At 36.9% G+C, this 27483-nt stretch overlaps 1 protein-coding gene across 1 annotated transcript in view; it reads left to right on the plus strand.

Moving 5' to 3' along the window:
- The first annotated feature begins 883 nt into the window (after window positions 1-883).
- Window positions 884-27483, plus strand: part of MARCHF11 (membrane associated ring-CH-type finger 11) — a 44435-nt gene continuing 17835 nt past the window's right edge. Inside the window, exons 1-3 of the mRNA XM_058176606.1 lie at window positions 884-1144; window positions 10041-10196; window positions 22248-22440. Of these exons, the coding sequence (XP_058032589.1) occupies window positions 884-1144; window positions 10041-10196; window positions 22248-22440 (610 nt within the window). The remainder of the gene's footprint in view (window positions 1145-10040; window positions 10197-22247; window positions 22441-27483) is intronic.

The following is a 27483-nucleotide window of genomic DNA, read 5'->3' on the forward strand; positions in this document are numbered from 1 at the left end:
AACCTAGTGGGACTAAAGCCAGTCTTCATATATATGAACTACTGGGACATGGAAGTCAGAACAGAGTCAGAAGGGATCTTAGAGGTCTTCTAGTCCAACCCCTTGCTCAAGCAGGAGACCCTATACATTTCAGACAGGCGGCTGTCCAGCCTTTTCTTAAAAACCTCCAGTGGTGAAGCACCTACAACTTCTGAAGGCAAGCTGAGAAACATGTTTAAACATGCAGAGGGGTAAACCAGCGTCAAGACGAGCAGAAGAGGTGCGAGAAGTGCAGGCACTTTTGAGGAAAAGATGTCTCCCCAAGCTTTTGGCAAAGTGGGGGTGGTGGTGAACCCTCCGGGGCTTCTGTGAGGGGAAAGGAAGCGCCCTGAGACCCTAGGGGGCCACATGGTGGGGGCATCTGGCGCCCTCTGAGGGGAATGGCTGCAGGGGTAGAAAAGAGCATTTATCGTCGGGATGGGGTGCGGGTGGAGGGGAAGGGAGGAAGGTGGTCGCGAGGAGGCACGTGCCGCGTGCAGGTGGCGGAGTTTCCCCACCCCCCACCCCTCTCCGTGTTCCTCCCCCCTTTCGCTCGCGCCCGGTAACGGTCTCTAACGGTTTCTCACCCACCGCATTCTGAGGCAGCCGCTGGCGTCAGAAGCGGGGAATCTCGCGCCCGCACCAAACCAGGGGGACGGGGTGGGAGGGAGGAGGACGCTGACACGCGGTGACCGCTTCGCTTGCCCTCGTCAGCCAGCCAGCCAGCCAGCAGGCGGCTCGTGCCCGCCTCGCCTCTCTTTCGCTCTCGCCCTGTCCCCTCCGCAGAGCAGGAGGGGGCGGCGACCGGGCAGGGCAGGCGGGTGAAAAAAAAAGGGGGGGAGGCTGTCAGACATCGGTGTCCCCCATGAGCTCCTGTGGGGGAGACGGTGGTAGCCCCGGTGGCGGGGATCTACCGCAGCAGAAACCCACCGTGCCGCCTGGGACAGCAGCTGGGAAAGCGACTGGAGTCCCGCCCGGGCCGGGCCCCAGTAACCGCTCCGCCAAGGGCGGGACTGGCCAGAGCGAGAAACCCGAGACCCGCTCGGTGTGTAGTAACAGCAGCTGGGAAGCCGGCGGGGGCGGTGCCGGCCCCATCTGCAAGATCTGCTTCCAGGGCGCTGAGCAGGTGAGCTCTGGGGTAGAGACGGGCTCAGAGAGGAGCGGGGAGAGTGGTGGTGAATGGGAAGAGTCTTCCACTGGCAAGGGTGGGAAGGCAGATTTGCAGCCGGCCGTCTTCCCCCCACCCCTTCCCACCCACCCACCCCAAAAAAATCGGGCAGCAATTGTAGTTGTATACAGTCCTGAGACCCGATTGGGAACGACGGAGAGTCTCAAGCTTCTGAATGACAGATTAAGATGCCTTAAATGACTTTCAGGGAGCAAGAAGCAGAAAAAGGGGGGGCCGCACGCGTCCTCGCCCCCGCCCCCGCCCCGTTTGTTATATCTCCGTCAAGGAATACTGCTTCTTTCAACACGATTAGTGAAATAGTAGCAACTACACGGGGCTGCTCATCAGCACCACGGATAGCGCCAGGGACTGCTTTACAAAAAGCACTGCAGAAAAGAGGAAGTGAAGAATCCGGTTTCTCGTTTCGCTGCTGGGTTGAATCATCATAATATTGTAGTAGGCGGGGTTAAACTCCCAGACTAGACATGCTACCTCTTATATGACGAGGTGATAGCATGGTGGTGGCACCTTTCGACATACAGTAAGAACAAGTAAGGGTAACTTTCTTGTTACAATGACAAGTTGCATAGAGGTTTGCTAATACTTCTGCAGGTCAAAGAATCAGTTATTAATTAACCATTAGCTGTTTTCTGACATACAGCTGCAGGGTTGAATGCCTTTCAATCAAGATAACTTTTGCAATTCACTTAAATAAATAGGTGGCTTAGATCAGTATAAATTTAAACTATCACCTTATAGCTGCCTAGTTTTGTATAATTAATAAAACTGCAATACGTGTGTGTGTGCCTATATAGACATTTATTACTTGGCCTGTGTTAATTTTTATATGGGAGTATCAGTATGAGTGCAGCCTAGATCAGGATGCACCTTCATTTGGATCAAGAATCATACTTATGTATAGCAGAAATTACATTCCAAAACAGCAATCTAGACCAGGACTAAAATAAAAATTGTTTAATTTGAGGGTAAATTTTAGATCAAAGTAATTTAATGCAGCCAATATTATTGTTTTCCCAATGCCACAGTAAAAAGTATAATTTTGTGACAAGTTTTCACCGTTTTGGGGATGTAATTTTTTTTCTGCATGGATATTAAGGAAGTTAATATATGCTTGGATTACCACCTGATGAAGTTTCATTTCACAGTTTCATTCCCCCCCATTCCAGAAGAGGATTTATTAAGATGACCTGACTCCAGAGGTTTATGAAATCTGATGGATTTTTGAATTTCCATTGTATTTTCCTGAAGCAAGTATCAATTGTTCCATTAATGTTCCTGATGAAATATGGACTGAAAAAACAGAAGGGCCTTTCAAAGCTTAACTCAGTTCAGTGAACTGCAAACAAATGGGTTATAAATCACAGAGATATTAATGGTTGTAAATTGTACATCATCCTGAAAATTGAGATTGAGAATAGCAGGGAACCAAGCAGTAGTGATGTTTCTAATTTATGATAAGAATTAAAGTTTTCCAGCAAGAAGTACCAAAAATATCAGATTCAAGGGTAGCAGATGTCACATTTCATCCAAGAGTCAGGAAAAGTACAATTTTAGAAATGGTGCCATTGGCAGAGTACCCAAGTAACTTTCTCATCCCATCCAGGGATATCTCATAATAGGCCTGATTAATTATGATTGGACTCTGCAAAACTTCAGTTCCAGCTTTCAATCTTTTATAGTTTAATCCAGATCCAATTTTGTTCCCAATTTTAGATGGTCTTGCCTTTTCTACAATTAGATCAGGAATGTATCCATTGCCTCATGGTACATTAGGCTCCTCAGCTTCTAAGATGATATACTCATTTGCTTATAATTTTTATATATGTACGTGGACCTTGAAAGAGCCATTGACACAATCACTAAATGTCCTTTTCAACAATGTTGAAGAGCTGCGGTGGTGCAGTGGTTAGAATGCGGTATTGCAGGCTACTTCTGCTGATCGATGGCTGCCAGCAATTCAGCAGTTGGCTAAAGGTTGACTCAGCTTCCATCCTTTCGAGGTTGGTAAAATGGGGATCCAGATTGTTGGGACAATATGCTAATTCAGTAAACTGCTTAGAGAGGGCTGTGAAACAATAATAAGTCTAAGTGTTTTTGCTATATGAAATCTAACACACAAGCACAGTCTCAGGTTTTCTGGAGATGGAAATAAAGCTAGCCAAGAGATAACTGGATTGTATATGGTTCAAATTTATCTTGAAACTGACTGAGTTTGGCTTAGTATATTCAGTTACATCTACAATGGCAACAAACGTCTTTTTTTGTATCATCCATTGCCTTCTTAGGTAGCCAGGCATAATTCTTCAGAAATAACAAACAAACAAACAAACAAACAAACAAACAAATTTTCTTATTGTCATGTACTCTGCAAGGCTCAGTGTAGGAGTCCTCTTACATCCATTGTAACAGATTTGTGAGACATTTTGAGGATAGAATAATTTATTTTCATGGTCCTTAAAACACTGCTTCTGATATGCATTGTACTGAAGTGTCTAGTATGTGTCACTTGAGGTAAATGAGTGGGATTGTTTCTAGTTTTCATAGTATATGGGCAAAATATTTGTAATGTATTGCCTATTCTCGAATGGATACAGAGAGTTGTAGATGTATTATGTAATGGAATAGTTCCATCAGCTCTAAAGGAGTCAATGATCTGTTCATTCCTGAAGAGGCTGTCTCTATGTTCAAAACAATTTTGTCCTATTAAAATAAAATCTTTTGGGGGAAATATATTTGATAAATATAATATTGTGAAGTCAATGCTCATGTGTTGATAAAAACAGTTTTTGCAAAATTTAAAAATAGGTTCATTTAAATAAAATGTATAATTTTGACCCATTGACTTTTGTCATTGATTTTTCCTACAGCGGATGTTTCTCTCAGAATTATGGCTGATTAATTGAGAAATACAGCTTTTATTAACACCAATGACCTCAAAATGTTTGTATTAAAACTTCACAAAAGGAAGACCATGTGGGCAGTTCCCAAATTCTCAATTGGTTGCAATCCCTCAACAAGAATTTGTTTGTCATTTGAATGTACTCATAAATCAGAGCTGTCATTGAATGTCCAAATAACTTCTGTGGCACATGCACTAATTATGCCTTTTCCTAAACAGAGCCACCCAAGCTATTGTTGTGCATGTATTGTCAATCTTATGTTTCATTTTTGTAATGTACTGTTCATTACATCATTGCCCTTGATCTGAATGTTACAGCTAGGCATAATATAGCAGCCATATTTCTGAGTAGAATGCCTGTTCATATAACATGTTAAATTTCTGTAGAAGCAATTGCATTAGCTGCTAGTTAGCATCAAACCATATTGTAGTTATGACATATAAAGCATTAAGTAATTTGGGATCAGGATGCTTGATAGAATGCTTGCAATGTTACAGATTTACTCAGTCCCTATGGTAATTGAAAGATATTATATTGTAAGTTTCCACTACCACAGAGTATCATTTTATAATAATTCATGGACAGACATGCTTTCTCTCTACAATATGTACTACTATTTTTCTTGAAATTAATGAGGTCCCTACTGTTGGCATTTTGTAGATGTTTCATGAAGACCTATCACTTCACACATTTTGTCTGTATGAATATACTATGAAGAGATTTTCTTTGACACAAAATAATACTTTTTTTCTCATCGTATTCAATTTCTTTTGAGGAAAAATCATCCATTATTCATTATTTTTTAAATGCTTTAAAAGTATTGCATATTGCATACTATTTTTCATTAATGAATGCTATGATTTTTCTAAAATCAATAGCATTAGCATTTTCTCACAGCATCCCATTTATCAGTTAATGACCTTGAATTAAACTTTGAACCATTAAACTACAAAAAAGTTTTATTCTTCATTCCTATCTTTGTCCTACTTAATTTATTTCATCTGTTCATTTCACATTTACCCATGGAGATGGGACCCACTTTATGTCAGTGAACTGCTCTTTAACTAATATTACTTTATGTCAAGTTAAAATTTATTTATGATCCAATACCAAATACAAGAAAAAGACCAACAATACAATAAATATTGTAAAAGAAGAAAAATATTGACAGAAAATCCTGAAAGTATTACAAGAAAATACAGTTTCTTAGCATGGGGGAGAAACTAGATGACTTCTATAGCTATAGCAATTGACAGAAATTTTACAATCTTCTTAGAAGTTTCTGAAGAATGGTCACCCTAAAAAAGAGTAATGGCATTATGGCATGTTTTTAGTGATCTGGTATAACTGTCATTGTGCTGGTGTGTGTCAGCAAATGAAGAGAGAAAAAGAAAGAAGCTCAATTCTAGCCTAGAAGGACAGGTGTACTGTCCCAAGGGCTGATGTGATATGTTGATCTGGCTGCTAGCCAGCATTGCCATTGGCCAGGCCCTGCATATAGGTGTGGGGATCTAGATCCCTGGGATGATGATCTCCTTAGTTGCTGGACAACGTGTTACTAGTTTAACTCAAAATTGGAGAGCAAGCGAGAGGAGGAGTGGGAGGGAAATGAGGAGACAAAATGACAACTACGAAGACTATTGTAGAAGGGAATGGCTGGAGAAGCCAGAAAGAAAATCCAGAAGAAATGTTGATAGGTGTGGAGCAGTTGTCAGTTTGTGGTTGTAGAGAGAGAGCGGAAAGCAGATGACTTTCCTGAGGGAATAGAAGCAAAATCCCAGAGAGATGGCATATGGGTAGGAGGGAGATGGGCTGACTATGGACAGAGTGTCAGACTCTTTGGCAAAGCCCTAATCTCTAGGGAAAGAATAAGAAAAAGATGCCCAAGAGAAGTTCATCTCCTAACAATGATAATCAGCTGAAGAGATTCAAGGAAAGAATATTAACAGCATTTAGCATACTCATTCATAAATCCAGCACATTCCTTCCTTTAATTCTCTTGTGGTGATTCCAGAAAAAGGTAATGCAGACAAATTGAAGAAAAAAGAAGTGAAGCATTTAGGAGAAGATTTAGAAGGAAGTAATCTTTAGAAAAGAGTTTAGAAGAAATCTAAAACTAGGTAAAAACCAGGATCTTCTTGTAAATATCTATTGTAAATAGTTTTGTTGCATATAGTGAAAAGGCATAAAAGTCTCTACTGCCTTGGTTTCTTTGTGTTAATTGTCATCCTTGTACTCTTGAATACACATTCAGTTCTAAAAGAATCCAGTCACACAATGACAGCCTTCTTTGTTACAACAGAATTAAAGTTGTTAACAATTGTAAATATTAAGTTCAATTGTCACTGGGTAAAACAGACATTGTAATAGCACATGTGAAACAGATTCTTTCTCCCTGCCTGAACAGGAAAAAAAAACAAGCTTTCATAAGGGAGACTTTTAAATACCAGTGGTTTCTCTAATAGGTAACTTCAATTCATGCCAGGGCAAATTGTCTCCTTTGAGGGGCACAGTCCAGGGAGGGGAATCAATTATACTATAAAAGGGATGGGAAATAGTGACTCTTTTATTTTGCACATCTAAATTCTAAATAATTCGCTTCAGTTAAATTAAAATTTTATCACAACTCAACTCTGATAATACTGAGAAGGAAAGACAAACACATGCCAAATTATCATTAATTTCTCTTTTAGGATAGAATAGAACATGTCTAATAAGGTGAGATGAATGAAGGAAAGTCCCCATTTGACTTACTTTAACCAAAATTTGAGACAATTACATCTTAAACAAGCCCCAAGAAAAATGCAGTCTCGTTTCAGTTGCATTCAAGTGTTAAAGGTTGAATAATGGACTCATTAACATTAATTTTTCAAAAACTAAGCAGCACTGATCTAGATTATCTGTATATTACTAAAACTCTCATGTCTATAACCTTTAACTGTGTGAAATTGTACATCATAGGGCAACATCTTTTTAATCAAGGTATCTTAAATGGGCTAACATACAGAATGCATCCAAAATTTAATCATGTCTCCAATGGATTTCTTTTTATTTATTTTTTTTAAATAAAATTTGGCAAATTTTATAAAACACTCTATGACACAAGCATAATGCAAAATGCCATGAAAGATTTCCTGTGCTCAACTCCTGTACTATACAGATCAACATAGGCTACTTTCAGAACAGATACATCTCTGAATGAATATCTTCCTGAATTTCCAAGTACATTAGCTCTGCCACTGTTGAAAGTACTGAGGAATCCAGAAAGGAAATCTTTTAGATTAGAAAATGATCATAGATTATTGTCTAGTTTTTAATAAAAACTGGTGACTTTTAATTATTTTCTTTCTAAATAAAACTATTGGTTTATCCATCCATAAGTAAAACATTCTCAGATTTATAAGTAGAGTGAGTTTATGCATCATACTAAGACCTGGTTTGCTTGAATTTCAGTTATCTGAATTTGTGAAACATACTAAGCAAAAAATAGGCAAATCAAACTTTAGCTTAGCAATATACATAAACCAGGCCAGTGAGTAGGCCCACTAAAGCAGTGCAACTCTATTGAAGTAATTTAACATTAAAAGTGTTTAAATATGGCTGGGGTGTCTAAATTGTTTAATGTATAAAAATCAGAATTACAGATTTGAAATTCTGTATTTATTTCATGTTCCCTTTTTACACTATATTTCAAAACATGCTTGTAGATGAGCCAGAATACCAACTTCACATAACAACTTCTAATTATTCTAATAAGTAGTAAGAGATAGATCCAACAATATTTCTAAGTCTTTGTAACAGGAAGTACAACTTCATGTCCTAGGATGAGTCAGTGAGATTTGTAAATATGCTGCAAATACGCTGTAAATTTAGCTACTTTAATCAAAGCTTAGGGGATTCAGCAAAGTTGCCTATCTGATTTCATTTAGATTTTATGCAAGTAGTCTTTTTATATATTTTTTTAATTAGCAAAAATATTATTTCCATTTATTGTTGTTTTTAATAGTTTTTTTTTCAGATTTGCAACTTTGTGTTACTTTTTTTAATTTAACTCACAGTTGCATAGAGCTGAATACATTACTAGATGAAGGTACAGTAACTGCCCTTCCACTTCCTTTAAATTTCATTTCCCCACCCCCCCAGATAGTTACAAGCGTTTTCCTAAGCATTCTGCTATGGTTGTGTTTTCATAATCTATTCATTCTCTTTTCACAGCAGTGTGTATTTTTCTCCAATCCTTTTAATATGCTTTAATTGGCAGTCTATTTGAACATCTTTTCTTTTAACATATAATTTCATGTCTAGATAATAATGGCTGTTCTGAAATTTAACATCTTTGCTAAATATATTGTTTCCTGACCTAGACAAACATAAGTTTGCTTCCCTTGCAGCTTGGTCTGTGAACAAATGCTTTTGGTTGAGTTCATTCCTCCACTGATTTTAGAGGCAATCACAGCAATATTACTGAAGGAGAAAGGCAGCACCATCATGGCTACTTTTTATGAGGACAATGTAACTATCTGTAGAAGAGCTGAATAGCAGAACCATCTTTAATCTCCTCAATTAAAAACTGTTAGCTGCTTTGCTCATAAATTTAGCCTGTATGAGGGAAGTGTTTTTTGTGAGAGCTTGAACTTTCTCACATCTTGAAGCAAATTTAGTAGAACCTTAAAAGACTGAGAAGACCTTATTCTATTTTAGAGCAGGTCTTCATCTGCTGACACGATAATCTTCATTCAGAGTAGAATCTACTTTGAAGGCCTAAATGAGAAAGAATGAAATATATATCTTCAGAATCATAATACTTCTCTTTTCATAGATGTCATACAGGAAGTCCTCGACTTACAACAATTCGTTTAGTGATAATTCAAAGTTATAATGGCACTGAAAAAAGTGACATGACCATTTTTCACACTTATGATCGTTGCAGCACTCCCGTAGTCACATGATTTACATTCAGATGCTTGACAACTGACTCACATTTATAACAATTGCAGTGTCCCAAAGTCATGTGATCCCCTTTTGTGACCTTTTGACAAGCAAAGTCAAAGGGGAAACTACATTCACTTGACAACTATGTTACTAATTTAAAAACTGCAGCAATTCACTTAACAAATGTGGCAAGAAAAGTAAAATGGGGCAAAACTCACTTAACAAATTTCTCACTTAGCAATTTAAATTTTGGGTTCAATTATAATCATAAATTGAGGACTACCTGTAGCTGAATAATTAAGGATTACAATCTGAGTTACTGCTGTGTATTAGAATTTTTATATATCCTTACAGTTGTTACATGCATATGTCTATTTATTTAAGTAAAGTCTGAAATCTGATAAATGAGGCAACATATACATTTTTGTATTGTATCAATATTTAAGCCAGTTTTGATTTCTTTGAAATTATGAAATAAAAATAGACTTTAAAACAAAGACTATAAAACAGAGAAATAATCAGGAATGTTTTTGAGACCCCGTTTGTCGTAATGCAATTTAGGTGTAGATTGCTAGACTAGGAGCAAGGAGATCTAGTTCTCCCTAAGAAAACAGCCAGTTTGATGACCTTGGACTAGTCATTCCCTCTCAGCCTCTGACAAGCTGGGTGAAAAACAAAACCCCTTGTTACTTCACACATTGATAAACTTTCTTGTGGAAACCAAACAAACATAGTGCAAAAATAGATCCTCAGTTGTGGCAGAAACTCAAGTCTAAGAAAAACAACATAAAGAATGTTTAGTTATGAGTTTGTATTTTTTATTCCATAGTTGAGATTAATTTGAGAATAAGAAAGGTAATGATTATTACAAATGCACCTGCAAAATGATGTTATTGAAAGAAAAAACTAAATTTATTCAGCCAATAAGACCCTTTTTAAAAAAATATGTTGTATTTCAAAATTTTAAAAGTGTAATATTTAAATTTTTAAACTTTTTCTAGGGTGAGTTGCTAAATCCTTGTCGCTGTGATGGCTCTGTAAGGTATACACATCAACTCTGCCTACTGAAGTGGATCAGTGAAAGAGGATCATGGACTTGTGAACTCTGCTGTTACAGATACCATGTTATAGCAATTAAAATGAAAAGGCCTTGCCAGGTAATATAAAATAATTTCCACTATCAATATATCACATGAACATAATACATTTCTTTTAAACTTTTCTTCTTATGCTAAAATTTAGAGAAAAATCCATCCTCTCAATCTGCAATTATCTTTTTAAAAATGCATAAGGGTACCAGCACAAAATTTGCTCCCAATGCAAATACAAAAAGTTTTTCCCCATTAAGAAAAGAGAATTTATCTCCCTAATATGCTGGATGCCTTGTAAAGTAGGTCAGCTGGACATATTTTCTTTTTGTTGTAGTAGCTGGGAAAATTCCTCAGAGATGTGAGGCAATTAAAGTACAAGCTTTACATTTATATTACCTTTCTTCTTTGCTAAAGTCGTAGACTTTTGTATAGTCTGCCCTGGGTGTCTGATGGATCCAGAAGACCTCTGGTGTCTGATGGATCTAGGGGCCTCTGGTGGCTCTACAGACTAATGCAGTCTGTTATTAACACAGCTGCTTGCAATTACTGCAAGTTCAAGTCCCACCAGGCCCAAGGTTGACTCAGCCTTCCATCCTTTATAAGATAGGTAAAATGAGGACCCAGTTTGTTGGGGGCAATAAAAGTTGACTTTGTATATAATATACAAATGGATGAGACTATTGCTTAACACAACGTAAGCCGCGCTGAGTCTTCGGAGAACGGCGGAATATAAATTCAAATTTAAAAAAAAAAGGCTTCCTGAGGATGCTTGAGGATTTCCCTGTAATCTAGTGGGCAATAGAATAAAGAAGTGACAAGAGTGCTGTCAATATGAAAAGTCCATTGATTTATCTCTGAGAAATGAAAAGAATGAAGAGATCTGTAGAATAAAAATAGTGAGAAATAAACAGTGAATATGATAGGAGCCTATGTTTGGGCCTACCTTGAGACAATGCAATAGTATGCTGTTAATTGTGTCATAGAATGGCATGCAGCTGTCTTGTTTTGAATTAACTTAGTTCCTATTGGGGATGAATGGTTAGGAAAATACTTTTGCTGTTCACTGAGACACGTCTGCCTATATTATTATTAATATTATTAGTCAGTCGAGCCAGATGTTTACAATGGATTTGGCATTTTTATCCATCTATCAAGTTCCTCCTAGGGACTTAGGATAGGCAGATGTTCTTGTTTGATGGTGTTATTGGCATCACTGCAGGATGTTAGCTTTTTCCAAGTAAAAATGCTATTTGGCGTTGACTGACCGTGATTTTGTCAATGTTAATGGTGTTCAAATGTTGCTCCATATGTTTTAGGATTGCACCCAAGGCAACCAATAGTATTGGTTCTGCTCTAAAGATTCTGCCAAAATCAAAACTAAGTTATCTACAATCACTCTTAACTTTTATGATTCTTTCTTAATTTTTATACCTGTGATCTTTTCATATTTTATTATATATTTAGTATTTCAAGAATTAAAATAAACAAGAGAAGAGATAGTGGACAACCTTCCCTTGCTCCTTTTTGTATTTCACATGGTTTAGTTAAAACTGTGTTCATGATTATTTGTGCTGTCTGTGAGGTGTTAACCAATAGAAAGAAGTTGTTTCTCAACCTAGAAAGATAATCATGATAGTCTATTACACATTACTACCTCAAGCCATGCCAGAAATGGTGTGGAAATCCTGACCTGGTGTCTTGAGATTGTATAGGTCTAAATGAACCAAAACAAATTCAATCTGAATCTCAACAATACAGAAATAGCAAGGCTTCTGGTGATTGCTCTGGACAAAGTTACTTGCCCTTTGAAGGAACAGTTTTGAATTTTGGATGTCTTTCTAGACTTATGACTTCTATTGGAAATGGAAGCCATGACCAGAGAGGCATTTGCCCAATTGTGCTGTTCGCAGCCCTGTCTGCCAACAGTGACTCATGCCCCCATCTCTATATGAATAGGCTTTGTAATGTACTCTGCATCCTATTGCCTCTTATGATGTCCCATAAGTTTTAGTGGACACAAATGTTAGTATTGAGACCCAATTCTCCAGTGAGTGAATCCAATTCAAAATGCTGTTTTTGGCTTATGAAGACTTATATATTTAAGTTCAAGGATACTTTATGGACTGTCTGCCCAGCCTGGGCACAAGCAGGAAGGGGATGCTTTAGGGTCCTGTCCCTATGAGAACGTAAAGGGACAAAGAGCCTAAGGCAATCCTTCTGTATCATAATTGCCTGATTATACAACACCCAACATTAGAGATACACTAGGAGCCCAACTTATTTGCATTCTGTAGAGCAGGGGTAGTCAGCCTTTTTATATCTACCGCCCACTTTTGTATATCTGTTAGTAGTAAAATTTTCTAACCGCCCACTGGTTCCACAGTAATGTGCCATGTATCATCGTCTGCGCATGCCTCTTGCGCATCGTGGATTGGGTTGGGGGGGCGCCGGCTACCAGTTCTGCTTGTCTGTTACAGCTGGGTGGTGTGGGGGAAGATGCACGAGCTATTCTGGGATGAGGCTCTTTTGTTTGTGGTCGCACTATAGCGCCATTTAGTTTCACTTGCATAATGTGAACTAAACTTATGCGCGGGTGATACAAAGAGTATATTTTCAGAAATTTAAATTGTCACAGGGAATTTTATGAAAACCTAATGAAAATATTTTTAAATAATGCTATGAAATTTTTTTTAAAAGTCAATTAAATTTTAAAAAAAGGAAAGTGTTTCAGTATCATACAAACCCCTACTGCCCACCATGAAAGCTGGAATGCCCACTAGTGGGCGGTAGGGACCAGGTTGACTACCATTGCCATAGAGCAATGAAAATAGCTTTACTTCAGCAGGCATTTGGGGACTGATTTTTAGTACTGTTATGACTACATAGTGTTTGAGCTTCTGGTTTTTTTTTAATGTGGATATTGGATTTATATATCCTGTCCTTTTAAACTTATTATGAAGCTTTTAGAATTGAGAGCTGAGTGTTGCTTAAATTCATATAAATATGAATAAGTTCCTGGAAATGAGATAGCATTGGAAGCAAAAATCTTCACCAATGGACTAATAGTCTGCCCTCCTTTCATTCCCTGTTAGGTAGTGATGTGAACACAGGTTTCCACAGAGCTGGGCAGTGGGTGAACAAATCTTTCTTGGATTTGTTAGAATAACCACCCAGACTCTAGCTCATGATAAACTAATGAAGGATTATGCCAAGGATTAAAAACAAAAGCAGCTTAACATGTACTACTTATTCTGAAGTATGAAACTCACAGAACACAGAGGGTATGTACAGTTGTATCATACAATAGCTACATGCAATATTCAGCAGGGCAAGGGAGTAATGAAATTATTCCAATGTTTATTTGGTACACAGGAAGAACAATTGTCTTTCTTACTATCTATCACTCAGAAAGAATCTTTCTCAACCTTCTAAAAGCTAGAAGATGGATTTTATCATTTTACTTAGTAAATTTATACTGTATATGTCTCTTTGGTTATAACTGAGACTGGTTGCTTATCTGAACCCTCTTGGATTCCACACAACTGTTTTTTACCACTTTATTGCACCAACAACCACCACTACTCTTAATGGATTCTGAATAGAAAAGACCTGGCAAAATGACAAGATGATCAGTCTTTTTTTCCCAGCTCAGATTTGCCTGGAACGTCTGAGGTGTTTATTCTGATGGATTGCTGAACTGATTAACAATTTCTCCATATTTGTTACCTACACATATCCATATTTCTAACAGCAATCTCCCTTCCCTAGTTCACCACTTTGACTTTTTCTCCTGGAATTGTCTTCTGAACCTTGCAGTTCTTAGTTTCTGTGTGACTTCTCTTCTTATCCCTTTGTTCCTTTTCTTTTTAACTCTCTAGCCATCTCAAATTCACTATTATAGCACACTAACAGCCTGCAATCCCTTCTCTAACCAACAGCCCTCCATCTCTGCTGATTCTTAACTTGGATGGAATGTGTAGTTGAAGAAGGAGTGAGGGGGAACGTTGGAAGTAGTACTGAACCTTCCCAGGGAGGAGGCAGAATATTCCAGAGGGGGACCAAAGACTAGAGACTGGATAATCCTGAACTGCATGGGACGGGGGAAGGAAATGGTTCAGGATAGCCAATTACAACCACTTATTACTATTTCTTTTCTTTTCTTTTTTTAATTTTTAAAATTTTATTCATAAACATTTTTGAATACAGTGTATTGTCAGGGTATACCAAGAAAAAAAAAAGACAAGAGAAAAGACAATAATAAACATCAACACATAAACTGAAAACAACAATAATAATAATACAATAACACATATACTAATAACAACAGTAGTTATTACTATTTCTTACTACTACGGTGGTTCACTTTAAAAAACCCTTAATGTTAAAGGAAAATTTCATTAAACTGTGCTATTAGCTTTTCTTAATTAAGTTTTAATTAAGCACTGTATTAATTAAGCAAATATATTAATATGCTCCTCATTGTCAATTAATTAAAATAATTTTATCAGTCCTCTTTAGCTATCATAAGTATCAGAAAAGAGGTACAGACTTCTCTACCTCTTTTCTCCTGGTTAATGGTCATCTATATATTTGCATCAGGATATCTACTCTAGAATAATAGAATAGAATAAAATTATACAATAAAATAAAATTATATCTCACGAATTCTAGTTTTAAAATATGTAGCATCATTCTTTATACTGAACTTGAACATTCTATTACATCTATGAGAGTAACAGTTGCCCAGAATTCTACAAGTCTGACTACTCCTCATTACTTAGTTAAATCTGTAGGATTAATGGAGCTCAGCTGATTGAAAAGGATAAGGGATAAGAATTTCTTATCCCTAGGTTTTCTCATTTCTGTGTATGCTGCAAGCAAATTAGTTTTGGCTTTGATTCTCTTGCATACACAATGAAGTCGGCATCTAATATTTGTAAAATATATATTCTGAACATCCAAAATCTCTTATCATTTTTTTCAGCATAGTAATTCCCTTAAAAAAGGACGCATAAAATGCGCTCTCCATATTTTGGCCATTAAATTTGTCCGGGTGAATTTAGCTGAGATAAGACGTTTTCTTGTCTAAGCTAAGCCTACCCGCATATCTTATGCTGTGGTCATTTCTGCCATATTTTCAATATTATTACTGTTACGGTAATAGGACAAATGTGAATTATTAATTTGTTTAGTAGCATTATATTTTGTTTTTCTGTTGACTCTTACAGAAAAGTTCACAACAATTAGAAAATGCAGTGATATACCCATATCACATATAAATATACATACACCCTGTTAGGGGTGGGTTCCACTTACCTTCGCTACTGGTTCGCAACAGGAGAATGTCACTTCTGCGCATGCGCAGATCATCTGTGATGATGTCCGGGTGGGTGGGCGGAGCCTCCCACCATGGTTACTACCGGTTCACAAGACCTGGACTGAACTGGTAGCACCCCACCACTGCACCCCACCTTCAAAACAAGTCATCAGTATTAAAATAGATATAAGATACTGTTTTCATCTATTTGAATTGTTTCTCACACACCTTTATTCTCATACATTTCTGTCTAAAGGACAGTTGTATAGGCACCTGCAGTTGGACCTTTACTTACAATAAATCCACTTATTTTTTTTATTTTTTTGTTTACATTTATACCCCGCCCTTCTCCGAAGACTCAGGACGGCTTACAGTGTATAAGGCAATAGTCTCATTCTATTTGTATATTTTTACAAAATCAACTTATTGCCCCCCCAACAATCTGGGTCCTCATTTTACCTACCTTATAAAGGATGGAAGGCTGAGTCAACCTTGGGCCGGGCTCGAACCTGCAGTAATTGCAGGCTACTGTGTTCTTAATAACAGGCTTTACCAGCGTGAGCTAAACCGGCCCTTCCATTTCAGTGGAATTAGTTTATGTATGGATAGTTTCAACCAGTGGTGGGATTCAGCCAGTACGTACCACTTCGAGAGAACCTGTTGTTAACTTTCTGAGCAGTTTGGCAAACTGGTTGTTGGAAGAAATCATTAGGGCAGAGAACCAGTTGTTAAATTACTTGAATCCCACCACTGGTTTCAACTCAATCTAATATGAGAGGTAGACTATAATGTATAGATAGGAAGGAAAACTGATTTTCAGCTACTGAATAACTGCACTAATTTATAGCCTATAAATTTCAGCTAGTTAGCTGCTGTTCAAATAAGGAAGACATTTTAAACACAGTGATGCATGGACTGTACTTCATTTTTATATTTTTATATTTGTTATTTTTTTCAACCCAATGGAATATTGAATAGGAATTATGTAAAGAGGCTTGGGGTCTCAGGACCCTATTAACATGATAACTCTCTGAAAACAAAACAGAAAGGGACCAGATTTAGTTTGAGGCAAATCAACAGTAGAAAGATCTAGTCTGAAAATGAACTGGATCTGATTTCAATGCAAAATGCCCAGGAAAAAAAATCCCTTCTTCACTCTAAGTCCCTCCCTCCTCTCTCCTAGCCACATTATGCATGTTTTCTCTTATTTATCAGTGATCAGAAATTCCTTTTATAATACAATATCTAAAAGCAATCACTTAAAATATAAAACTATTGACAGCCATAGAAAATTTACAGCAGAAAGCAAAACAATGTTAATAATCTAAGTCACAAACATTTAAAAGCCACATCTTAACTGCTCATGAAAATGCCAGCTGTGAGATAGTCATACAGGCTCCCACACAGTAGATGTTCTACAATTTAGGAACCACTTAAAGTTCTTTATTAAAATCCTGCTGTGAAATCTTTATTTCTTCATCAAATTGCAAATGCAAAGCTTCCACTTCCTACTGGGCTACTTTGATCTCAGACTGTTCTTAATTACTCCAGCTTTCTCCTAGCTGGTACTCTCAGATATTTTGGACTATTTAGTTAATCCCAAACTATAATGGCTGGGGATTATAATCACTGTAGTCCAAAACATCTAGTCCAGGAACCAGTTTTTTATTCCATGTTGCTTTATTCTTTACTGTATAACTTTCTGTTTAAATAAACAGTGATTCTATTCTTTAAAACTGGGGGCAGGGTGTGTTCCAAGGGAGAAATTCTAGGATCAACATTATAGAACCAAAACAAAAAAAGGAGTTAATTAGAATGCACTTGCATTGATAAATGGTTATGACACAAGTCAGTGCTGACTCTTAGTAATCACACAGAGAATCCTTCTCCAGAATGATCTGTCCCCATCCTGGCCCTTCAGATCTTTCAAAAGTATATCCATTGCTGCTGCAATTGAGTCCATGCACTTTGCTGCTAATCATTTTCTTTTTCTCCCTACCTTTCCCAGCATTTTAGACTTCTGAAGAGTTCTGGATCTTTGTATAATGGGTCCAAAATGTGATAAACTATCAGACTTGTATCCTTAATTTAGCACTGGTAATTCATGATTCTTCCTCTAGTTTTAAAACCACAGATGCATTTTGTTCTTGACCAACCCTTCTCAATATATATTCAGTGTATATACTGAATGAATAAGGGGAGAGTGTATAACCTTCTCTCATTCCTTTGCTGACTTAGAACCAGTCTGTTTTATCAGTTTTCCTTCTTGACTATGGTTTCCTTTCCTTTGGTTTACAGTATAAGATTCTCATAAGGACAATGAGAAATTCTGGGATCCCATTGTCCCCAAGTATATTCACAGCTTTTGATGGCTGATACAATCAACGTCCTTTCTATAACCAAGGAGGCATATATTGACTTTCTAAATTATCTTGGGTGCATCAAGAACAATGCCTTTCGTTTTTTTGGCCATTTGTAAAACCAACTTGAACATCTGGCATCTCTCCCTTCTCATGTAAGGCCTTAATCTTCATTGGATGATCCTAAGCATCATTTTGTTAGTATGTGAAATTAAGGGCATTGTATAATAGATTGCAAATTCTGTTAAATTTCCTTTCTTTGGTATTGACTAACCTCTTCCAATCTGTGGTCACTGTGCCACGTTTCTGCAGATATTCCACCAATTCCTGTAATTATCCAACTTGGTAATGACTTGAGTGTTGAACTAAATGCTGAACATGGTCTAGTACGGTGTCAGTTAAAACAGTTACTGACCCAGATAGTATGCCTTCTCTGTTGTGGTAGCAATGCTCTGGAATAGTTTTCCTTTGGTGGTTTCAGTTGTCCTAGCCCAGTTGTCCTTTAAACTATCCTTGAAGACCTGGTTCTTTTCTCAGATTCTGGGTTAAGAAGCATTTGCCTTTGTGGGGGGGGCGGTTTCATTAATATGTTGAGTATGTTAGTCCATGGGTTATCATTTTCCTCCTCCTCCCCTCCACTCCTCCTTTTCCTCTCAAGTGTTGGTTTAAACTTGTAAACTTGTTATCCAAAGTTATTTATGAATTGGATGGCCTAGAAACTACATAAATATATCTCCCAATTTTAGTATGCTGTGTAAAGAGCCACTTTGGTCTAATGGTTAGTGAGAAGCTGTACCACCTTAGCCATGAAAGCTGGTGCCTTTGGGGCCAATCATTGTGTCTCAGCCCAACCTTCTTCACAGAGTTGCTGTTGTGGGAAAATAGGAGGAGGAAGGTGTATTGGATATGTTTTCCACCTTGAGTTATTCCACTGATAAAGGCAGAATACAAACTAACAAACAAATAATATTTTTTAAAAAGTACACTAGGTTAATTCCAGTCTGTTAGTCTGTAATACAACTCAATTAGCATGTAATGCCATATTGCTGGACTAAGTGTAGAGCAGGGGTAGTCAACCTTTTTATACCTACCACCCACTTTTGTATCTCTGTTATAAGTAAAATTTTATACCTGCCCACTGGTTCCACAGTAATGTGCCGTGTATCGTCTGCACATGCCTCTCATGCATTGTGGATTGGGTTGGAGGGGGGGGCGCCGGCTACCTGCTCTGCTTGTCTGTTACAGCTGGGTGGGGTGGGGGGAGATGCGCGAGCTATTCTGGGACGAGGCTCTTTTGTTTGCAGTCGCACTACAGGGCCATTTAGTTTCACTTGCATAACATGAACTAAATTTATGTGCGGGCGATACAAATAGTATATTTTCAGAAATTTAAATTGTCACGGGGAATTTTATGAAAACCTAATGAAAATATTTTTAAATAATGCTATGAATTTTTTTTAAAAAGTCAATTAAATTTAAAAAAAAGGAAAGTGCTTCAGTATCATGCAAAACCCCCAGCACCCACCATCAAAGCTAGAATGCCCACTAGTGGCGGTAGGGACCAGGTTGACTACCACTGGTGTAGAGTATCATTTTTCTTCCATATGGCTACACTACTGAGTCTTTGCAATATCATGATGGCACCATCATCCTTTTCATCAAATCATTCTATTTTAATTGAGCTATTTGAATTTAGAGATTCTTGATGTAGCATCATGTACTTGAAACTGTAATATTCTTCAACTAAGGTTTTATAATTTGAGGAAAATATGGATCACAATTTAAAGTAAAATGTCAATATTGATGATAATATTTGTGTCTTTTATCAAGAGTTAGAATATGATATGTTGGCAATGCTATTTCATCCATGATACTAATTTGCACAATTCTGCTAACAATTTCTAGAAATTCAAATTCTTATTGCTTTAGTTCTCTGGTATGCTCCTATGCTTTTTCATTTGACATTCATATGCTGGATATAAACTCTGAACTATTCAGTTCAATAGTCAAGATATACTGATAACCAGCAAAACACAACAAATACCTAGATTTATTCTGGAGTTAAATGTTTGCATTCAAAATTTTTTCCTTTTTGGCTGGGTCTTCAAGCAATGTGATGTGCAATCTTCCTTTTATTTATTTGCTTTTTTGTTTTTCTGTTTTGGACACATTATACAAAGACCCAGAATTTTTCAAAAGTCTAAAATGCTGGGAAAGGTAAAAAGAAAAAGAAAATGATTAGCAGCAAAGTGGATGGACTCAATTACAGCCGCAATGGATATACTTTTGAAAGATCGAAAGGGCCAGGATGAGGACAGATCATCCTGGATAAGGCTTCTCTATGTGATTACTAAGAGTCAGCACTGACTTGTGTCATAATCATTTATCAATGCAAGTGCATTCTAATTAACTCCTTGTTTCTTTGTTTCTTTGTTTGTTTATCTATTAATTTGTTTGTTTGTTTATTTGTTTATTAAGAAAATTTATTGGTCATCCATCTTACCATAGGGTAACTCTTATTACTCAATCAACCACCTCCATTGTGCTGATCCCTCACTGGAGCACCAAGTCTTTGGCGTAGCCACATCTTTAGGCCCTTATGAAAAGATAGAAGGGTTGGGGACTAACCTCACATTGGGGGCGGGGCAAGATGTTCCAGAGGGCAGGAGCAACAGCAGAGAAGGCTATCTTCCTGGACCCTGTCAGCCAGAATACGTGGGCTGACGGGACTTGCAGCATGGCTCTTCTGCCAGTATGAATCATCCTGGCCAAACCCAGTGGGGTGAGTCAGTCCCTCGAGTAACCTTGACCCATGCCATGAAGGGCTTTAAAAATGATCACCAGTACCTTGAATTGCACCCAGAAGCAGATTGGCAACCAGTGCAGTTTGCAGAGCAATGGTGCTACAGGGGCCATTCTTGGGGGCCCCAAAACTACCCATACTGCCACACTCTGCACCAGCTATAGCTTCTGAATGCTCTTCAAGGGTCGTCCCATATAGGGCGCATTACAAAGTCCAGTCATGAGATGACTGGGGACTGAACGACTAAGTGCAGGGAATCCTGGTCCAGGAAAGGCTGCAACTGGCGCACCACAAAGATTTGCAAAGGCTGTATTAGCTGCAACTGCCACCAGTTCCTCAAACAGGAGTCACGAGTCCAGGAGAACCCCCAAGTTGCAGACTGGGTCTTTGTGGCACAGTGCCATCCGATCCAGAGTCAAGGATGACAAAGTCCTGTACCCAAAGCCATTCAGTCTTACTAGGGTTCAGCTGACGCCTTTTGTTCCTCATCCAGGCCTCCATAGCCTTCAGGCACCATGAAAGGGTGACCGCAGCATCACTTGGGTCACTAAGATTGGAAATATACACTATATTCAATCTATGTCAGATATATATGACAGATGAGGCTGTAAGAAATCAAGTTACCATCCATTCTTTAACCATTCTGTATCTCTTTCAGAAGATCTATAACTGTTAATTTTGGCAATACTTTATGTTTTTACTTTTTTAAAAGAAATTTTAATTGCCTGATTAAATAAAATGATGGAGTATAAATTTGTATTAATCTACTGTATATGGTTGAATAAAAGAATAATTCTCATATAAGAGAAAGTTCTGCTTTGAAGAATGGGGAAAACTTTGGTTTGTCCCTTTGTGGTAAGATTATACATGCAAAGATAATATGTCACTGAAGAAAAATTTACAATGGTCATGAGTAAAAATTCTCCAAATTTTATTTGAATGGCATTTTATACAGTATTTAATCACAATGTATTTGTATATACAAGCATGCTTAAAAGACTAATGTGTAACTATAACAATATATATTTAATTATGCAGACTTCATTCTCTGTGCTAGGGTTATGTTTCCTGAAAACCACTCAAAAAGTATATTCATATAAATTGAGACACTGAAATGGGGATTGTAGCGTATTATAATAAATGTGCTCATAAATGTTTAAAGCTTTATTCTTAACCACTACAGCATTCAAATGCATTCCTTCTTTGTTTCCTGTTCTATGTACAGTGAAAGCATTTTCTGCATGTGTCTTTACAATTGGATTTCTAATGTGTACAATTATCCTGACAGACAAAGACGAAACATGATAAATTTATTAGCATTCTTCATTGTGTTGCACACAGTAGAATCAACTCGGTTAAAAGTTTGTTCTAGGATGCAGTTTTGACAAGGACCATGTTTTTTTTTTACCAGACATTGAAAAGTAATGTCCAAATAGTGATTTGTGCCATTTCTAAATTGTTAAGGTTATTCAATTTAAGATGATTTAATGAAACGAATGGAGTTTCTTTCTCCAGAATGAATATGAAAAAATGCTATGAACAAATATAATAGAACTTTGTGAATGTTGTCATGAGTTTAAATAGACCTAGAATTTTTTGATCAATATTTTATTCATATTGCTTTTTCTTCCTTTTAGTGGCAGAGCATTACTGTAACTCTGGTTGAGAAGGTACAGATGATTGCTGTAATTTTGGGATCATTATTCTTAGTAGCAAGTGTAACTTGGCTTCTGTGGTCAGCCTTCAGTCCCTATGCAGTATGGCAAAGAAAAGACCTCCTATTTCAAATCTGCTATGGAATGTATGGTTTTATGGATCTAGTATGCATAGGTAAGTTAAAAAAATAATACAATCATTCATTTTGCTAAATGTGGTATGATGTCATTTGAGACTATGTTTTTGTATATCTGATTTACATACATAGTAGTTTCTAGAAAAAATAAAATGTATGTGAATATTGTCACTTTTAGATATAATAAGAATTTCAATTTTAAAGAGATAATAATTCAAATAAATAATATTAAAAAGTTTCCTGATAATTATGCTGATAATTATGCTTACCTACAATACCCATAGAAAGATCCATAACACTCTCAAGTTAAATGAAATTATAGCAGCCTTCAAGAATATCAGGGACAAGCAATCAGAGGATCATGGGTCACATACTTCTAGAATCACCCGAAATTGAATTTCTGAAATTTGGTAGCAAATTTTGAAAATTTCAAAAGAGCCAGGTTTGGTTTAGTGGTTAAGGCATCAGGCTAAAAATCAGGAACTAGTAAATTCTAGTCCTCTCTTAGGCATGAAAATTAGCTGAGTGACTTTGGGCTAGTCATTCTCTCTTAGCCCAACTCACCTCACAGGAAATTTGATATATTCACTGCCTTGATATATTTACAAAAATAATAAAGGTGAAATAAAAAAAACTCTTTAAAATCACTAAAAAATGCAGTAATATTTACAGTGTGAATTCACAAAAATTATATATTAATGTAGTTATAAATAGGAAAGTGCCCAAAACCATAAAAGAAGAAAAACTGGATCAAAATTTGACATCACCTTTATAGTCATGACACTATATTACTACCTTATTTATACTTTTGACAAAGAACTCCAACTATTATATTATTTAAAATATTATATTATTTAAAATATTATATTATTTAAAATACTATAATTCTTGTATACAAATACTGTATATATTCAATTATTCTTAGTTGAATACATACATATATAGTATTGTATACAAATATTGGCACAAACCCACAATACTTAACAATTTGTAACTATTTATTTCTTTGAGACATTCCATCTAGTACTCATATAGGTACTCAAATGTCTTTGGACCAGTGAACAAACTTCACGTCTGTTATTCTGATATTCAAACTAATGAATATCATTTCAGAATGATATTCATTAGTTCCATTCATTACAGATGGCTAATCTGGAGACTAAGCTATATATTGCACAGATAACTATTTCATTGCTACTGTTTTTTGAGAACTTAAGAGTTTTCAATACAATTGATTTTTCAAGAAACACTTTTAAAAATTAGATTTTGACATACTATTTTAGGTGGTTCTATTATTCTTCCTTGTGGTTAATCTTCAGAAGGATAAGCTTAGAAACAGCTAAAGGCCATGGAGTCCCACAGATTCATCTGGTCTATCATATTATTTAACAACAATTTTAAGTTATTGGTGAAAACATAAATGGATATTTACTTTTTTCTAATAAGTGACTTTCGGCACTGCTTTTTCTGTTAGATTTTAAGCAGCTAGGAAGTCCTAAATAAATATGTAAAATCAATACTGAACAAAGTAGTTGAGTAGCTCATGAATCGAATAATTATTATATGATTTTGTATTCAATATGCTTTGAATAAGATTGACCTGGACTAGAATTTTAAATGATAAACAAGATGTTGCATTCAGTAGATAGATCTTTGACCAGAGATCTTGATCAGGATTGCAATTTAGGAAAAAGAATAAATCATTTCTGGGTGCCCTGGTGGTGAACTGAAAATTTGTTTGTGTGTTTGCTGCTGCCTTTCCAAGAAACATTAAATTGTGCTACAATCACACATGACTCAATCACATTCAAATTAGATTATTAATGTTCTACATCATCATGCCATTTAAGAGTGTATAAAAACTGAGCCTTTTCAAAATAGGGTTGTGAGCAAACTAATTAGGCCCAGCAAAAAAAAAAAAGGAAAATGTGTATTGATTTCTAGTATGATTTCAGTCCCAGTTCTCATTTTGCATTTGACTAGATGGGTAATATTGATATGTCCCCATTTTTATTTACTACATGTATATCCCTCTCCCACCACCCTACCTGCCCATGAGCTGGTATTCTTTCTAACTCACAAGATCCTTGGGTTTCGGTAACAGGAATAATGCTGGTATTGAGAAAGAGAATGGAAGCATAATTCCTTTTTCTTGTCGTAATTTTGAGTGAGTCTGTGGAGAGTATATCCCTCATCCCTACCCACAAGCAGTTCTCCTCAGGAAAGCTGTTTTCTCTAGCATTAGCAGCAGAAAATGATGCATCTACTTTCACAGGGCAATTGATCAACACGATCAATGCCTGATGGGAAACAGAAAAGCAATTTTCTATTGCTAAGAGCAAAGGGAAAATAATAGTAAGTTCCCTATCAGTTATTTGACTAGAGAGAAAAGGTGCTAGACATTCCCACAGTTTTGCAAGCTGCATCTTTTGCAGCTAAGGGCTCTTCAAGGATACAAGTTGTTCCCCTACCTGTACTTTATAGGTTTCTGTAAGGATGAATCCACCCAATGAAGAGATTAAAAAAAATCCTATGTATGCAATGGTATAAACTTGTGGTCTGGATTCTGAAGCCCAGGCATGCCTTAAGCTTACTAAAATTATTTTCTACTGCCGCCAGCTTTGCAACCTTGAACTAAGTTTCCAAAGAAAGGACAGAGCCATAGTGTCTAAGAGATCACTACCTCCTTAAAGTTGGGAGCAGAAAAATGAAATACCAGATTTCTGGGAAGAGTACTTTGTCTACACAGAAATTAAGATGTTACTCTGAGTAGGCTGTGCTTCTATAATTCTATAATTGCTTTATAATCTCAATTCAACTGAAGCAGTACCAACTGTATTTGAGCAGAGTGGGAGTTTCTGGGATAAAGGGCTCATAAGGTACTGATATAATATTTCTAGAAGTCTAACTGAAACTGTGTTATTTCTTGAGATGCATTTTTACTTTGATCATCCAGATAACTTGATATCTGCCAGAACATCGGTACAATCATTGCCTAATGCTCTGTTTTACAAACAAAACAATATTCCTTAAACTATTGAACAAATCTTGACTAAGAATTTCTTTACTATCTTTGCTGTAAATATTTACTGCTGCTTTTTCACCCCAGTTTTTCCAGTTATGCTTCTTGCACTGTTATAGCAGAGCAAATACAACTACTGACTTGGAAAGTTTAAAAAAAAGTTCACTAGATGGCAGTGAAGAAACACAGAAAGTCTAACCCTTAGTTGCCATCTTATTCTGTTTTAATTTACCATTCTGAAATAGTAGCACTAAAAGAGGGCAGGGTTTTTTTTTAGCTGCTAAAGCACAGATGGAAGGGTTAAATAGCAGGATAAAGTTCTAAGGAACTGAGTGTCTCTTTGCCATAGTTACCAATGCTATGAAAAGTTAATTGAACCAGCTTGGGGCTTAACTATTTTCATCACTTAAGCATCCAACATGCAAATTCTGAATGAATCTATCTGGAAAATCTGATGGGGATACTGAAATATTTCCAGCAACCCTTGACCAGCATATTTTCTATGCTGAGAGCAAGACATTTCACAAAGAGAAAGAGTAGAGTTTACTGTTACTGGATAATTTATTACAGGAGAGAAATATAGATGAGTCCAGATTCCAAGTCTGTCACACCTTATATAAAAATCTTTGCAAAGGTAATGTAAATATTTTGTAAGGATTCTCAAAAATGTGAAAAGCTGTATTAGACACCTTTGCATAATAGGCAGAGATCTGTTGCTATATACACCAGTATACACTGATTGGTAGCTCATGACTACCGTGGTATATTAGGAGCTGTGGTGGTGCAGTGGTTAGAATGCAGTATTGCAGACTAACTGTAACCATAGCCAGTAGTTTGATCCTGACAGGGTTCAAGGTTGATTCAGCTTTCCATTCAGGTCAGTAAAATGAGAATCCAGATTGCTGGGAGCAATCTGTGCAGTTGATTTGGGGTTCGTAGGCTGATTGTAAGTTAATGTATCTGTTGATGGAATTGCTTGTGGAGTGCCAGGCTTTGATGAACTCACAAGCATGGTGGGTGATAGTGTGGTTGTTGATTTTTGTGTTGCTCCAATCAAATTGGTGCTGTTTGGTGTTGGTGTGGGTAGAGAGTAAGGATTTGGGATCATGGTGTTTGACTGCCTGCTGGTGTTCATGGATCCTGGTTTTTAATTGATGTGATGTTTGGCTGCTCAATGTCTTTTCTGTAATAACTATCCAAAAAATGTCATATTCTGACACACAGCACTCAAACTGCACCACACCACACAGCCAACCATCATGCAAAAACGAACCCTAGAGTACACAAAAGGGGTGTCGGAAATGACAGCCAGAATCGTCCAACCCCTAGGATTAACAATAGCCACAAACCCACAGCCACATCCCATCAGGAATTATCCAGAACCAAAGAGAAAATACAGAAGGATAAAAGAAACAATGTAATCTACAAAATCAACTGTAACCATTGCAGCCAATTGTACATGGGACATACATCACATAAATTAAAAACCAGGATCCACAAACACTGGCTGAATGCCACAATCTCAAATCCTTAATCTCTACCCACATGACACCAAACAGAAGCAATTCAATTGGAGCAACACAAAAATAATTGGTCACACTACCACCCGACATGCTCATGATTAGATTATTATCTGAAAATATTATTATAATTTAATATAAGTTAAAACTGAAAAGGAAAATCTATGCGGAATGGGTGGATAAGTTGAATATGTTTCATTTCAAGAAGAGAAGTATGGGGAGCTCTAACTGTTTTCATTATAATGTACATTATACATTATACTGGCAATCCACAAGCAATTCCATCAACAGACATGACATGACTGGCTTAGTTCAGTGACATGACATGACATGACATGACATGACATTCAGTGACATGATATGACTGGCTTAGTTCAGTGCAATACTTGTTTTGCAGCTTTCTTTCGCAGTACTCTTTTCAAATTTGGGTACTGTCCTCTTTGTAAACAAATTAGTAGTCTACGTGGACAGATTACCTATCTAGAATCTCAAATCTATGCTCTCCAAGCATAAATTAGGTGCCCAATTCAGCCATTCCA

The sequence above is a fragment of the Ahaetulla prasina genome, chromosome 3, assembly GCF_028640845.1.
Source record: "Ahaetulla prasina isolate Xishuangbanna chromosome 3, ASM2864084v1, whole genome shotgun sequence".
Taxonomy (NCBI): Eukaryota; Metazoa; Chordata; class Lepidosauria; order Squamata; family Colubridae; genus Ahaetulla; species Ahaetulla prasina.